Source organism: Corapipo altera, unplaced genomic scaffold (assembly GCF_003945725.1).
Source record: "Corapipo altera isolate COAL_440 unplaced genomic scaffold, ASM394572v1 113, whole genome shotgun sequence".
Classification (NCBI taxonomy): domain Eukaryota; kingdom Metazoa; phylum Chordata; class Aves; order Passeriformes; family Pipridae; genus Corapipo; species Corapipo altera.
This window is the reverse complement of record NW_020884895.1, coordinates 6,612,785-6,628,859: the sequence shown is the minus strand read 5'-3', so window position 1 is coordinate 6,628,859 and position 16,075 is coordinate 6,612,785. Positions and strand designations below refer to the sequence as shown.

The 16,075-nt window shown below is 36.0% G+C and overlaps 1 protein-coding gene across 8 annotated transcripts in view; it reads left to right on the top strand.

Moving 5' to 3' along the window:
• Window positions 1-16,075, top strand: part of NLGN1 (neuroligin 1) — a 386,460-nt gene extending 370,385 nt beyond the window's left edge. For 5 of the 8 annotated variants that reach the window (XM_027647412.1, XM_027647417.1, XM_027647414.1 and 2 more), the window contains 3 exons: window positions 5,032-5,244; window positions 10,093-10,882; window positions 11,876-16,075. In XM_027647412.1, coding sequence (XP_027503213.1) covers window positions 5,032-5,244; window positions 10,093-10,882; window positions 11,876-12,698 — 1,826 coding nt within the window. In that variant the 3' untranslated portion in view covers window positions 12,699-16,075. The remainder of the gene's footprint in view (window positions 1-5,031; window positions 5,245-10,092; window positions 10,883-11,875) is intronic. The other 3 variants (XM_027647418.1, XM_027647416.1, XM_027647413.1) reach the window with 1 other exon arrangement.

Genomic DNA, 16,075 nt, shown 5'->3' with positions numbered 1-16,075 from the left:
TATGCCGTTAATATTAGGAAGTGCTGGTCAGCAAAGCGAGGAGCAGGATCCTCTGTTTCATGAATATCACATATACATTAATGTTCACAGTGCTGCTCATACAATTCCTTCAGGTTAGTTAGCTGATATGAATTCTACAGAGATGGCTAAGATGAAAACAAATGTGCTCTTTAAGTTTAACCATCTCTCTTAAAAATTGCTTATCTTGCTCACATTCCTATCTGAGTAGGTATAGTTTAAAGGGCAGCAGAAAATTTCTGTACATGGCAATTACCATTCAATAGCAATAGACTGTGTCAAACTAAAGTCCAAAGCAAGAAACTTGTGATCCAGAGGGAATATAAATTCTTCCCTCAAAATATGCCCTGTATTCTTCCAGTATGCATTGGTGCATTTATACCTGCACAGTTTAACATTTTCTTTTAACAAAATAAAAGATGGGAGTTGATCGCCCAGGGAATTGTAACTGGAAACCCCATTATTATAATACATGCCTAAGCAGGTGGGTAATATTAAAATCTTAAGTGTTACTGCTTTCAGAGACATAGCACTTCGAAAAACCCATTTAAGCATGTCAGACCAGTCTTTATAAACTCTTATTTTTAAAGTAGCATTTGTTGCTGTGCATCTTCTCACAGGCAGATATTTTTTTTTTTGTCCAACAAGACGTTCTGCCCCTTACATTAGGAAAAATTCTGTCTTGGCCTTCCCTTATACATTAATTTGAATGTTCAAATTAGGCCAGAGCTTAAAGTAATTCAAACTGGTAAGGTTTTCAACTAAATACTTTAAGTTTCCCAAGTCCATTATTTTATTTACTCTTCAAAAATGCTGGAATCATATTAGAAAAAGATTTATCTGAATGGCAAGCAGAAATCATTGCCCAGACAGATAAGCCTATAAAGCATTAAAATTTATCTTAATAAAAAATACAGGACCTGGTTGTGGCACTCTCTGCATATTTGTCTAACAGACATGTAACAGAGAAATGGTCCAAATGGGCTTAATAAATCTCTTTCTTAAACTCACAAAAGACCACATCCTCACTTCCATAATTCTATTAGAGTCTGCTCCTCTGGAGGAGATAAAAGAAGAGATAACCACTCCATTCAGAATATAAAATAGCAATTGTTCAGCTGACGATTGGAATATTTCCAGTAGAAGGACTTAATTATGGAACAAAATTAGCTCAATCTGACCTTTTTAGAGAATAATGCAAAACTAAGATTTTTTGAGACTGTCTTCCTGGAATAACTAAAATAAGGAATAATTTACTTCCCTTTTTTTACAAGGCCAAAAGGTGGCAGAAAATGATAGCAGTGTTCTTGGTGAGATGACAATCCAAGGATAGTAATAAGACAGTATTTGCACAAAGAGATAATAAATTTTAATAGACTAGCTGATGCAGTTTAAAAACAGGAGCTTTCAGACACACAAGCCCTTTTCAGTGAGAGCAGGTTCCCCTCTGTGATTCAAAATTGGGAGCTTAATAACTAGATAGTGTGATGATTGTGTCATAGGAATGCATGGAAATGATGGTATCTATATTAATTACATCCTAAAAGCTCCTCTTGGGATAAAGACATAGCGTATTGTTCCAATCTCCATTTTATCTAAGTGATAAATAGGGATAAGTACCTGTACCCACAGACTGACAGGCTGGATACAATGCTGTGTGTTAAAGCATTTCTCTACAGGTGTTTAGCTCGATGAGTTTATGTGTATTGAGGCACTCCTCACGAGCTAAAAAAAACCACCACCATAAACTGAAAAGAAAAACCTCATCTGTTCTATCAGTCCTATGTCTGATTTCATGACATTCTGAATTCTCCTAAGCCATGCTGATACCACTGCATACGGGAAAAAAGGCATGAACAGGTGGTGATATTAACAGGCTTCTTATGGTTCTGAAAAATGAGATAGAAATGTTTCATGTCATGAAAGTCAACATCAATCATCATCCATCTTGTGCAGATATGGAAGTCAGCCAACGTGGTTCTTGCTGAGGAGGCGTGAGATATTTCTTTTGCATCAGAGCTGTTGCTCTGGACACAAGTCATAATTTGTTTAATATAGATGAATGAGGAGAATATTACTAATACTGCCTTTTTTTTTTTTTTTTTTTAACTAAACTGAAAGCTCCCCCTCCTGGCACATTCCCTGAACTGAATGCACGGTTCCTGATGCCTACTTTTAGCAACAAGACTTTTCACAAAGATTCTTTAAAAGTAGTATATTTATAGTTTTCCAAGGATTTCACATTTCCCTATCCAGCTTCGGGGCTTGATGTGAACTCATTTAAAACCAGGGGATTGCTCTAAGGCTTTACCTCTAATTCTAATCTGTTGCTTTTCCAGGCAAAGACTTACTTGATTTCCACTTTGCTGCATATTACAGAGAGTAAAGAAAAAAAACTTTTTCAGAAAGTTTGAATGTTTGCATTTGTGTTCCTTCAGGGCAATTGCTGTATCTAATCTATAACTCACCATCTATTTTCCTAATAAATGCCCTGGAATCATTTTGAGAAATCTAGAGGATCTCATTGAACCAATGCTGCAGCTGTGATGAGAGCAGATCCTGACCAGGCTGAGGGAATCTGCAAGCCAGGGAAATGGAAAAAAGCAAAGAGGGACACGTTTGTGTCACAATTTTGGTAACTTCTGTAACCACTCTCATCTCATTTCCACCTGTGTTTCAAGGACCACTAGTGCCAATCATTCCTGAAATCCCTTAAATCAATGCAGTCACTTATGTGCTGAATATGATAAACTGATTTGTCACTGATTTTTCAAAGTCCTATATTTATGCAAAGAAAGGGGAAGACTCTCGCAGCACATGTAGGCACAGAATTCTGTAGTTCCCATCAATTCCTACATTTTAATTTTCTTACAGTCCCTGGTACCATTCCTCAATTCCAAGCAGGCTGACAAAGGCAGTGACACTGGTTAGGGAGCTCTCACTAGATTTGCTATCATGTTCAAAGGCATCATCTCTCTGTGTCCTTAAAAACCATTCATGGGGGACAACATTTTACTGGAGCATGAAGAGAAGAATGAATACTTCTGGAAGGATTGTATGGGGACTATGCTTTCACAGAGGCACTCACACCAACCCTCTGGCCACAGAGGAAAATAAAGAATGAAGCAGAGTAAAATGACATCATAATAATCTCAACTCTGCGCTGAGTTGTAATAGTAAAATAAGAATGAATTCATTAATTATAATTATTACTTCTTTTCTGGGCTTTCCCTGAATATCAAGGTGGTATTTTCTTCTATGGTAGCAATGCTACTTTGCTTTATATGCAGTTAGGTAGTAAATATAGCAGGTTTTAGTTGTAGAATAGTGATTATTTTAAAGTCTAGTATAGAGTAACAATTTACTATGGCTACAGTGAATGAAGTATGTCCATTAGACTTGCTATATTAGGTCTGGAAGCAGGAGAATTGCTGGCCTGGCACCCTATGCCACTTTACTGTTCCCTCTCCATGATAGCAAAAATCAGGATTGACCTACACAAGAAAAGCTTCTTGCCCTAAATGGAGCAGAGCTCAACTACTGAGGCAGCGAGGCCAATTAGCTTTCAGTTCAGCTTACAGCAGAGAAGGGCTGTTAGTGTAAATGTCTACACATAGGACAGAATAGCAAATGCAAACTTTGAAGTCGAATCAGAGTAATAAAGTAACAAATGACATGTTCATTATATCCATGAATACAGGTATACACATGCACCTATCTGTATTCTTCTTAAATCCTTGCTTTATAGATGTATATGCACACGTGTCTTGTTAGAAATGTCTCAAAAGCTCCTTTTATTGTCATAATGAAACAGTAGGACTCCTTTGAGAACTATTTGTCTGCAAAACTACTGTAAACTTCTTTTGAGTAGGCTGCCTGCACTCAAGAGAGTTAAATCAGTAGAACTTTGACAAGATTAGAAGACTCACTGATATCTAATTAATGTGGAAATAATTGTTGTAATGGTTGCATTTCTCTACAAAGCATGTACCAAAAACCAGTTACACGATTTAGGGAGCATTAAATCAGTTTGATATGCAAATGAAGGTATGGACTACTTCATAATGCTGGTATTATTTAAACATTTGTTTATTAAACTGAGAAAATTGGAAATGTCAACAAATGGGATCCAAAAGCAATGTATTTTATCAACAGAGACTTTCTTCAAAGTTTTTACTGTACTCCTTTTGGAGTCAGTAGGCTCTAATGACAAGAGTAACAGCAATACTAAATGTGAGGGTACTGCTGGGAGTAAAGTGTGAAACAGTTGTTCCTGCACCTCACATATTCCACAGCTTTTTCTCCACTAGGAATAAAAGGGAGCAATTGTAGTGCTCTCCAGATTATCCCTGAGCTCCTATCTTTTTGCTGTTAAGGGGTCATGGAAACAACTTAAATTGTCTTTATCCACTTAATGTAGATTCAATTAACTCAGGTTAATGACTATGGGATGGAGCTCGGGGAGTTGAGAGCTGCTCTCATTGTTCAACTCGGCTTGTCCTATGACACAAGCTGCATTTTTGGGTGGAGAAAAAAGTAAAAGGTGATATGTTGCCAAGATATGACCAAAAAGAGTCTACAGGGAATCATTGCCTCTCAGGCCATGTGCAAAGCTCATGGCTGCATCCAAGTTCAGAAGTGCAACACAGAGTTGACCAAATCCCATACAAAACAACTGCATCTTATCTGTTTGCTAAGCTTTACTCTAACCTTAGTACAATCAACACAAAGTCTTTGGGATTAATATGTTGTAACCTGTTAAGATTCAGATGAGTATTTTGCCTGGGATCTTCATCTTCCCTGCATTTATATATCATGGCCAAAAGAGTGAATAGAGAATAATTTGGCTTCAGAAACAGTGTAAAATTGCAAATTTTTCCCAGGTAATATGGCAAATCATGTAGTTCTGTGATATTTAACAGCATATACTTTTGAAATCTTACTTGGAAGACTTAAACAGGATTACTCAGAAGAGCACTTGCTAAGCCTTTCTTTTTTCATATCCATTCACAGGATTTCTGAGCACCGGGGACCAAGCAGCAAAAGGAAACTATGGCCTCCTTGATCTAATTCAAGCTTTGCGATGGACTAGTGAAAATATTGGGTTCTTTGGTGGTGACCCATTAAGAATAACTGTTTTTGGATCTGGTGCAGGCGGTTCATGCGTCAATCTGTTGACTTTATCCCATTATTCTGAAGGTAACCGTTGGAGCAATTCAACCAAAGGTATTATGCAGGTTGCAAATTTTGACAATTTTGGTGTCTGCATGCCACCACCATTAGTACTATGTGATGTTCTGTATATTCTCTCTGTTCCTATGAACTGTTGAGTTCAGCTCAATATTAAGAAAACTTTTTATAGGCTGTACAAGCCTCCTTCTCCCTCAGCTCTTCTGTGCATGTTTAAATTTCGGGTCACTTTCTTCTTTTTCCTATGGAGCTTTGCAGAAACACTTTATAGTAGACTTTTGAACAGCATTTTCTTGGTGCATCGTTTTTGTCTCTTTTCTTTCGTACCTAAGGGTGTCCTTTTTGGAAAACCAGTCAGTCATGCTCACGGTAGATGAGGTCGTCTTTATTCAGACAGTCGTGAAAGGTGTGTTTAGTTTCTCCTGAGGAGCAGAATTTGAAGAAAAATAAAATGACACAGTTTCTCTTTTCAGGCTAACAGCTGCAATGCTTAAAACTATTATTTTGTGTGAAAGAAACAAGTACCTAGTTCAGAAATCTTTTGTGTGAAACTGCATGAACTTCACTTGCTGTCATCTAATAAAAGAATGGTTGAATGTTTTGCATGCATGATCCAAAATTGTCAAAGCATCCAAGTTGCAAATGGATTTTCTTCTATATGTTTTTTCCTATTCCATAACTAACACCTTTTCTCTCTAGTCGAGGCAGACAGCAGGAAATTAAAAACATGCTGTTTGAGGCACCCAATTTTTTTTTCTATGATTTTTGCACCACAGTTTCACACAGTTTCTCTCATTTGCATGGCTCTTGCTTATTGATCACGTTACTTTTGTCTCACTGTTTCCACGTATTTTTATCTGTATTGTTTAGTTTTACCAGGGACATCACACTGTGCCCTGTGCATATAATCCTCCCCTAATTTCTATTGCTGTATCTCCATGGGGGACTAATTGGCCAGTCATAAAAACGTAATTCCACTGACATTAAAAGAGCTGCATTTACCCAATGTCATGGTGCAGATCCCACTGAGGTCAATAGAAGTGACAGATTCTTTAGATCATGCCATTACGCTATTTTAAATGAGAGAAAAATATATGTTTTACAAGAAAAGTCAAGTGGAAAATAAGACTGTGGTCTGAATTTTAGTCTATTTCCACAATTTGATTTTTAAAATAATTTTTTTTTTTTTTTTTTTTGTTCCATAACTACTTGCACTTAAACAGAAGATATTTATAAGCTGACCTATAAGAACAAGATGTAAGCATTACTTCATCACAGTGTAACGTGAGGGTCACACTGCACCATCTTCTTTTATCAGAACTCTCAAAAAACAACTTTGTTATCAAGGGTTTAGTTTCAGGTGGATTGAGGAGACCTGGTTTATACTCCCCTAAATCTTACATTATGATAATATTGATCTTCTTGACATAACATGGCATTAATGAGAAATCCCATATTTACAGTATCTGGACAGTCATGTGTTGCCTCTTATAAGTAGATGTTACCATGTCATGTGGCAACACATGGCCAGAATTCTGATAGAATTTGTCTGGGGAAACTGATGCAGCAAATTGTCAACATAGCAGAGCGTTTGGGAGGGGAACTGAAGTTAAAGTAAATTTTTTAGGATTCCTTTTATGAGAAAGCAAACTCATGCTTTTTTCAAATTTGGATTAAACAGAACAATGTGCCATAGCCCCATGTAGGTTATGTTTCTTTTAGAGGTGGTTAGACCTGCCATGATAAAAAAAATTGGTCACTTTCAAATAAGAAAAATTATTTCAAGTATTTAAACATTTTCTGATATTTTAACATTTCCAAACCCCCTTTTATTTCATGTTATTTTGTTTCACATTCACATTTGAAAGCTGGAGAAGGACTTTTTACAAGAGGACAAGTGGTGGATGGCTTCACACTGACTGAGGGCAGATTTAGATCAGATATTAGGGAAAAAATTCTTCCCTGTGAGGGTGGTGAGGTCCTGGCACAAGCTGGACAGAGAAACTGTGGCTACCCCATCCCTGGAAGTGTTCAAGGCCAGGTTAGACAGGGCTTAGAGCAACCTGGGATAGTGGAAGGTGTCCCTGCACAGGGCAGGGAGTTGGAACAAGAAGATCTTTAAGGTCCTCTCCAACTCAAACCATTCTATGATTCTATGATTACCAGCCAGTCTCTTTGATAATCTGTAAATTTGGATGCTCTCTTTTCCCCTGTCATTGCCCTTTGAAAGATTCCCTTGGCAGCTGAGAGGAGAACTTCAGCCTATTTCAAGATGGTGCTGTTTGTAGCCACCCACCTTCAAGTGGGCAGAAAGAACAGCAGCCATCTTCGGAAAGTGCTCTGAAAATATAGATGGATATATGCAAATTATTATTATTTACTTTGGTGATGCTTTAAATAAGGGTCACAAAGTGCTATGGTCCACTGAGCATTTAAATCTTCTTTCCATCAGTCTGAAGCCCATAAGAGATAATAACCATACACATTATCAGATAAAAAAGGAGTTCTCCATCCTGTGAGGTACAAATTTCTTCCAGGAATTATGTCACAGAATGAAAATAATTTTTCATAACATTGTCCATTTTTCACCAACATGGTTTGAGTGGAGGAATATTTCTCTAAGATTCTTCAGCAAAAGGAGGGATGTTTAGTTTCCCTTCCTCAGAAAGCTTTATGGCCAGAGGACTTGACCACTTTTTAATCCAGCATTTGATGTTTATGTAGCACTTAGCAAGCCATAGTGTTTATATCAGCATTTTCTTACACTTAGCTTACACTTTCTGTCCTTGTTCAGGCATATTTAATAAAGCAATGAAAATAGATTTACAAAAGATGCAAAAAAACCCCACATATTATGGAGTATCATGAAATACATATTTTTTAAAATTCAGCTTTGTCACTTTGTTACATTTATTACAATGCCTGTATCCTCTGTAGTAATTTCACTGACTTTGAGTTGATTTATGCTAGCTCAATATCTGACCTTATAAACATGCAAATATATTTTTAGCTTTTTATAGCTCAAGTTCATTCTTATTTTTACTCATATCATGCTAGGAAATAATATCTTGGATATAACTTCTCATAAATTTAAGGAGAGGTTGGAGTTTACATATTTCAGTCTCTACACCTATCTTATTTTAAGACTTTTGGATTTGGATCTAATACAATCTAGAATGATTTTAAAATTCCTCAGAAGCTTGTAAAATGTTTCCTGCCAGCAACAGATTCCAACCAACTTGTAAGTGCACAGGGTCTGATGCTGCAGTAGAGGCTGTGAAAACATGTCTCTGATTGGATTTAGAGGCTATGGAAGTTTTCTATCAATAGAAATATGTTACTTATCAAAGTAAACGCCATCTTTGCATTATTGGAATACATTTCTGAAGTAAGATGAAGTAACCTTCACTCCAGTTCCTTTAGTGGGAGTATCCAGCTATTCGTCAAGCATTGGACAAAGATGCATTCTTAAGAAAATTAAGTGAGTGGAGCCAGATGTCACTTCCAGTCATCAAGTAACTCTCCCAGAGTCAGTGGAATGCTTCCAGGTGTCTATCAGCATAAGTCAAACAAAATTCTGACCCATATATCTTAAATCAGCATAGAATGCTATAGCCATTTTTTATTATCCACAGTGAACTATAGGAGGCAGGGTCCAGTACAAAATATTTTCCAGTAATTTGTGCAAAATATGTACTACTGAAATTAACTTTAATGAAAATAAATAACAAAAAACCAAACCAAACCAGCCAAACTCACAAAAAAACTCAGAAAGGTCACAGTTATCTAAATATAGCCTAAGTTTCTGAGTGTTATTTTGCACAAGATTCAGACTCATAATCTCTTTCAGACACCAAATTACTCTCCCCAAATGGAGCTGGAAAAGTCCAATCCCCAACACAAAGAGAGCACAAGAAGTGTGCACAATAAGGATGGAGTTTTGATTGCATTAAATCCAATAGCAAAAAAATTAGATTGATTCATTGACTATCGGGGCTGAGGCTCTCATCCATGATATGTTTTAAAACTGCTTACAGAAGGGAGAAGAAAAAAAGGAAATGTCAATTTCAACATATTTTGTTATTTCTGTGGGTAGAATTCCTGGTCCAGAGTGCTAGTTAAACCAGCATAAATTCAAATTAATTGCACTGAAGTCTTTGGGATTTACTGCAAGTTTATATGCAGTGCTGGATCATTCTCTCTCCTCTAAAAGAGTACATGAACATATGTTTAAATCTCTGAATTACAAAGCTAAATAGTGTAAAATATATCATTTCCCTTTTTATGTAAGTGTGATCAATATAAACCTGCATTTAAAAAGCTCCTTACAAGAAAGGATTTTGACTTAGACACTTATAAATTTAATAGCTGCCTAGTACCTTCTCATCTGTTGCTCCAGAATATAAACTTTTGAAATTACAGACAATTCAAAAGCACCTCTCAAACCAGGTTTAATCCCAAACAAAACATAAAGAAGTGTATTAGGTTTATTTATGCATGCAACTTCAACCCATTTCAGAGACTTGCTGGCTTTTCCTCTAACCTATAAACCACTTTAATTTTAGGGATTTCTTTCAAGCTGTTAGCGTTATCCTGCATAAGGTAATGCCACTTCTTTTTTTCTGCCTGAGTTTCTTTCGAAAATCTGTTCCTCAGCTGGACTATATTGAGGTAGAATCATTTGCTTCAGCACACATTGCATTTATTTTGTGCACATTACCTGTAGGTACAACAGCAGTCAGATCCTATGTATTTAAGTACTATTAAGATTCAGGTATCTCTCTTGTTGAAGTTTTCTGTTGTTTCAAAGAACTCCTTTGAATCTTTCAAGTCTGTGGCTGTTTCAAGGTCACTTCAGTAGTTTTCAAATATTTCTCCCCACAGGACTTTTTCAAAGAGCAATAGCTCAAAGTGGAACAGCTCTCTCCAGCTGGGCAGTTAGTTTTCAGCCTGCAAAATACGCCAGGATGTTGGCTACAAAAGTTGGTTGCAACATGTCAGACACTGTAGAACTGGTAGAATGTCTACAGAAGAAGCCTTATAGAGAACTTGTTGACCAGGACATTCAACCAGCAAGATACCACATAGCCTTCGGACCAGTCATTGATGGCGATGTGATACCAGATGATCCTCAGATACTGATGGAACAAGGAGAATTCCTCAACTATGACATCATGTTGGGAGTTAACCAAGGGGAAGGGTTAAAATTTGTTGAAAACATCGTGGATAGTGAAGATGGCATATCAGCTAGTGATTTTGACTTTGCAGTTTCTAACTTTGTCGATAACTTGTACGGATACCCGGAAGGCAAAGATATATTGAGGGAAACTATTAAATTTATGTACACGGACTGGGCAGATCGACACAATCCTGAGACCAGAAGGAAAACACTGCTGGCTTTGTTTACTGATCACCAGTGGGTTGCACCAGCAGTGGCCACAGCAGATCTTCACTCGAATTTTGGATCGCCTACATACTTCTATGCCTTCTACCATCATTGCCAGACAGATCAGGTACCTGCATGGGCAGATGCAGCCCATGGAGATGAGGTTCCTTACGTACTAGGAATCCCCATGATTGGTCCTACTGAATTATTTCCTTGCAATTTCTCCAAAAATGACGTCATGCTAAGCGCGGTGGTGATGACGTACTGGACAAACTTTGCAAAGACTGGGTGAGTACCAGATAATGAATGGTCTTATGTGCAAACTCAGGATGGAATGATGCAGTGCCTTCCATTGTTTATCTGCTTTGGGAATGTCTCTCTACTTGTAGGATGAATAAGAGGTTAAGAATTGAGTTGGATATTTATGTTTATTGTAATGTCCCTCAGCTCACTTACATATTCTGGCAAAAAGAAGGAAAAATATCTTTGCGGACATTCTGCGTGAAGAAATTTTTAAAAATACACAAATATAACTATGGGAACCCCAGAAAGGTGTATAACTAAGCATTTAACATATGTGTATAGTTAAATATAGTTACATTAGTAACTGACTTTATCCCAACACTGATATTTTCATCCCATGAGACATAAAATTACGCAAATATTGCATCAAATATAATACATCTTATTTTAAGCGCACAGTTTGTCTTAAATTGACGTTTCTGACCATAAAATATGTGACTTTAAATTTGGAAAGTGTTGTCATTTTCATTAATTCTTCTTTCATTGGAAGTTCAAAACACTTTGTTACCTTTGACCACTGTTATTTTTGACTTTGTGTTGCACTGAGTTGTGCTCTGCCATGATCTTTCCCCCCTGGAAGGCCACAGATGCTGCATATGAAAGGAAATGCTGAGCTGTACAAGCTTCATGTTGGTAAAAAAGAAAAACAAATCTTAATGTCCTCTCACACTCATCTCTCATCCTTTGTCCACATCACCACACTGGTGGCAATCTGTCCTCAGCAGCACAAGATTTCAATGTGAGAGAGACAGTAACATTTTGGGGAACTAAGAGAGTCGCTGAAGTCTGAGTAAAAGAAGGGTTCATTTGCATAATGCTGTTTCTAATCAAGATTATTAAGGCCTCTAATTTTAGGGAATAGCACTCTGCTCTGTCCGAAGGCAGATTTAAACATTTAGTATAAAATCTTAATTATGTTAATTTTATAATTCCGTTTGAAATGCTTTGTAACATTGGAGATATCTCTTTTTTTTTTAGTGACCCAAATCAACCAGTGCCGCAAGATACGAAATTCATCCATACAAAACCAAATCGTTTTGAAGAAGTAGCATGGACCAGATATTCTCAGAAAGACCAACTCTATCTTCACATTGGATTAAAACCAAGAGTTAAAGAACACTATAGGGCCAATAAAGTGAACCTTTGGTTGGAACTGGTACCTCATCTGCACAATCTTAACGACATTTCACAGTATACCTCTACCACAACTAAAGTGCCATCGACTGATAATACTTTCAGACCAACAAGGAAAAATTCTGTTTCAGTTACTTCAGCCTTTCCTACAGCCAAACAAGATGATCCCAAACAACAACCAAGCCCATTTTCAGTGGATCAAAGGGACTATTCCACAGAATTGAGCGTTACTATTGCGGTTGGCGCATCTTTGCTGTTCCTGAACATTTTGGCCTTTGCAGCATTGTACTACAAAAAGGACAAGCGGAGACATGATGTCCACAGGAGATGTAGCCCACAGCGTACGACTACCAATGATCTTACCCATGCACAAGAAGAGGAGATAATGTCCCTCCAAATGAAGCACACTGACTTGGATCATGAATGTGAGTCCATCCATCCACATGAGGTGGTTCTTAGGACCGCCTGTCCCCCAGACTACACACTAGCTATGAGAAGGTCTCCTGATGATATTCCCTTAATGACACCCAACACCATCACAATGATCCCCAACACTATACCAGGGATTCAACCCCTACACACATTCAACACATTCACCGGAGGACAGAACAACACTCTGCCCCATCCTCATCCCCACCCCCATTCACACTCAACAACCAGGGTATAGCCAGACAAGACGAAACAAACTTTATTTTTTGATGGATTACAGTAGGTGATATTACTGAAGATTACTTGGCTTTCAACCTACAAGACTCTTACTATTTAAATATGGAGGAATATTATGTGAATATACATATCAAGAACTTTTGGGGTTTTGGAAAAAATGAATTGTACATATATCAAATGAACTTACGAAACAAACAAAACAAAAGAAAAAAAAACAAACAAAAAACAAAACGACCAACTGTTTGCAATTGTTTGAAGCAGTTGTCCTGAATGATACTTTTTCATTCACATTCAAGTGTTAATTTTTTGAAGATTTAAGTTACATAATGGAATTAGGCATGTGCAACACAAACAGGAAAGAACTATGACTGAAAATTTTAAAAACCTATAAATATGCACAAGGGACACACTAATGGAATGTCAGATAATTTTCACCAATTTTTATTTGGACCTGTTTTCTTGTGTAGACCATATTTACATATTTGAATAAGTACACAAAGCACCAATGCTGTTAAGGCCTTAGAAAGGGGCTCATGCTGAAATCTGCCAGTCAAAGAAGTTTTACAGCCTGGCAGGTACAACATTATCACATAAGTGCTGTCAGTATAAAAGTTGTGGGAATAAAGGAAACTGGATATTTTTAGCACGATGTGCATGATAATTTATATGCTTGGTGGCTGTGCTGCTGATTAAGCCGTAATTAAAATTCTTCTCATCCCACTGGAGTTTTTAATAGAAGCTTTCTCCATCAATTGGCACAACCTAAAGAAGTTTTTTTAAAGGGGCAAAAGTAATTACAGTAAAATATTTCATGGTAGCTTCAGAAAGAAAAGGAATTGCAAGAGTTCTTAAAGGTATTTATGGCATTCTAAGTAAAAAGTGGTGGACCCTCACTGATATGAATCCCAGACAAAAAATGTGTATTATTAACATTTTTTTTCCTTTCCACCTAAATAATTTCTAACTTTAAAATAACTACAACTTTAATGGAATCTCCTTTGAAGAAGGATTTATAATTTGCTGTGATTTAGTTATGATATATTTAGTTCAAATTGATAAGGAAAAGTGTGTCCAAAAATTTAATTGCAACAACATTTTGCCATATAAAAATGCCCCAATATTATAGCTCTGATTACACCTTTCAGTTTATTGTTTCAACTCATGTTGCATGTTACAAAGTTTACTTATAATACTTTAAAATAATGTTAATTCCCTTTTTGCTATACATTAGCTTTTCCATTCCAATGAATTCTCTAGACCAGATGGCAAGAGTGTAGAAAAAGAGGGTATGTAAGAATGGGGAGAGAGCCAACAACTGGAAATTTAAAAATCTGAATACTACATATGTTTGTGTGATTTGAAGTGAATGTTCTAAAATCACAAGAAGTTTTTCATTCCCCTGTTGCTTTCCAGTAATTCTATACCACGGTCCTTTCAAAATGTTTGTATATGTAATCAGATGTACATTTATATAAAAGAAATAATTGAGATGGACTTAAGAGCACATCCCTGATAAATACTTTCTCTCTTACCTGTACTATATTTCTATTAGACTAAAGTTATGTGATTTTTTTTTACATTTTTTCAAATTACTAGCAATTTTGATAGTTTGTAAGATAATGCGAAGAACTTTCTCTGACAAACTAACTGCAGTAACAGAAACATTTCTTTTCAGTTACTCTTTTTCAAGAATGAAAGCTTATTACACACAAAAATTGTATACTACTTGATGGAAAATTACTTTGTATTTCTTGGCCATATTACTGGTCACTGAGTGAAATAAAGATAATCTGGATAACGAATATTATTCCAATGTTAAGAGACCTGATCTTTGCTCATTAAAGAGCTAAAATGTTTATTGCTGTTTTGTCATTTTTTAATGAAGTAATGGTAACTGTCTCAAATAAAGAGTAATATCTTAAGACCAGTCTGGTTCTTGAAGACATGAAAATGCCTTCTACAACTAGTACAACTGCATATTTATTGGCCAACCCCACCTACAACCATTTCTTACAGAAATATTGACATTGTGACTGTATGGTGTCATAATATCACGTAAAACTCCCCTAGACTTCAGGAATGAGTTAAAAATGCAATATCAACACCGAAAAAAAAAGACCAGGAACAGGCCTAATTGAAATAAATCTGCAGTATTCCAGGATAGGGGGGAAAAAAAAATCACCTGGGTATTATTTGGGTGATTGAACTTTTATAAAAGATTGCTGGGTAGTTCAGAGCATGTTTGCTAACATGGAGCACAGACATTAAAAATTGAGCTGAAATGAAAATAAAGTTCTGCAATTTCAGTTATTTTATTTACCTATTAAAAAAAAAAAAAAGAAAAAAAAAGAAACCCATGTACTTAATTAGTACTTCTTACAGTCCCCAGTTTTAAATTAAGGTCCTTTTGTAGAAGCATAAAAAAATAGTCTTCAAAATCCAGAGCGGTCTGTGTGCAATTTCTGCCTGATGTGGTTGTGCTTTTAGACTGTGACCTGCCAATGTAAACCAATAAAAAGAATTGTTTGCCATCTGATAATTATTGTTTAATAAGAAGATTGTATTTTGCTATGTTGATGAAACAAAACAAAAAAACACAAAAACATCGATGGCCATAAAACAAGATATTAATGAAATATGATTTTATGTGCTTTTCTTAACTTTATCAAAACCAAAATAACTTTCTACTATAGTTTATTTGTGGCCATATATCTATATATCTCTCTATATACAGTATCTGGTAATTGTTTACTTTTATTAGTTACAAAATAAATGATTTAGGTAAACCAAGCATGACACTACACTTTATTTCTGGTGCCAATAGTATTTAAAATGTGAAAGATGAAAGAAACATCACAAATTCTGTCACTCCTGTTTGGAGGAAAAAAGTCCATTCCTGTGATGCAGATACTGTGAATGATATTTTAGTGGCTACTTTATAATGACATTACAGCAGCTGGCTTTCCAAAAGTAAGATGGTGTCCCACATTTTAATGCAACATTAAGAAAGATCAAGAGATGTTTTAATGCTGAAATGAAAATGTAGGAAATGGTTTTGGAATCTCTTCATTATGCCTCATGGAATATAAGTTTGTTATTTTCAAAATATTTATCTGTTTGATTTGTTTTCCACGGTATCCTACAAAAAAGCAAAACTGAGTGTGATATTTAATTTCTTGTATCATCCTTGGACCAGATTTCCAATAAAATTAGGATATCAGTCAGTCTTTGGAAGTTCAGTAAAAATACAAAAAAGCCTGCATTTATTGCTTTCACACTTTTGTAAATATGTTTGCAGACCTTTTTAAGAAAATGTATTCTACCATTTTGAGAAAAAAAAACAAACAATGGCATCGTCTTGTTTATCTATTAAAATTA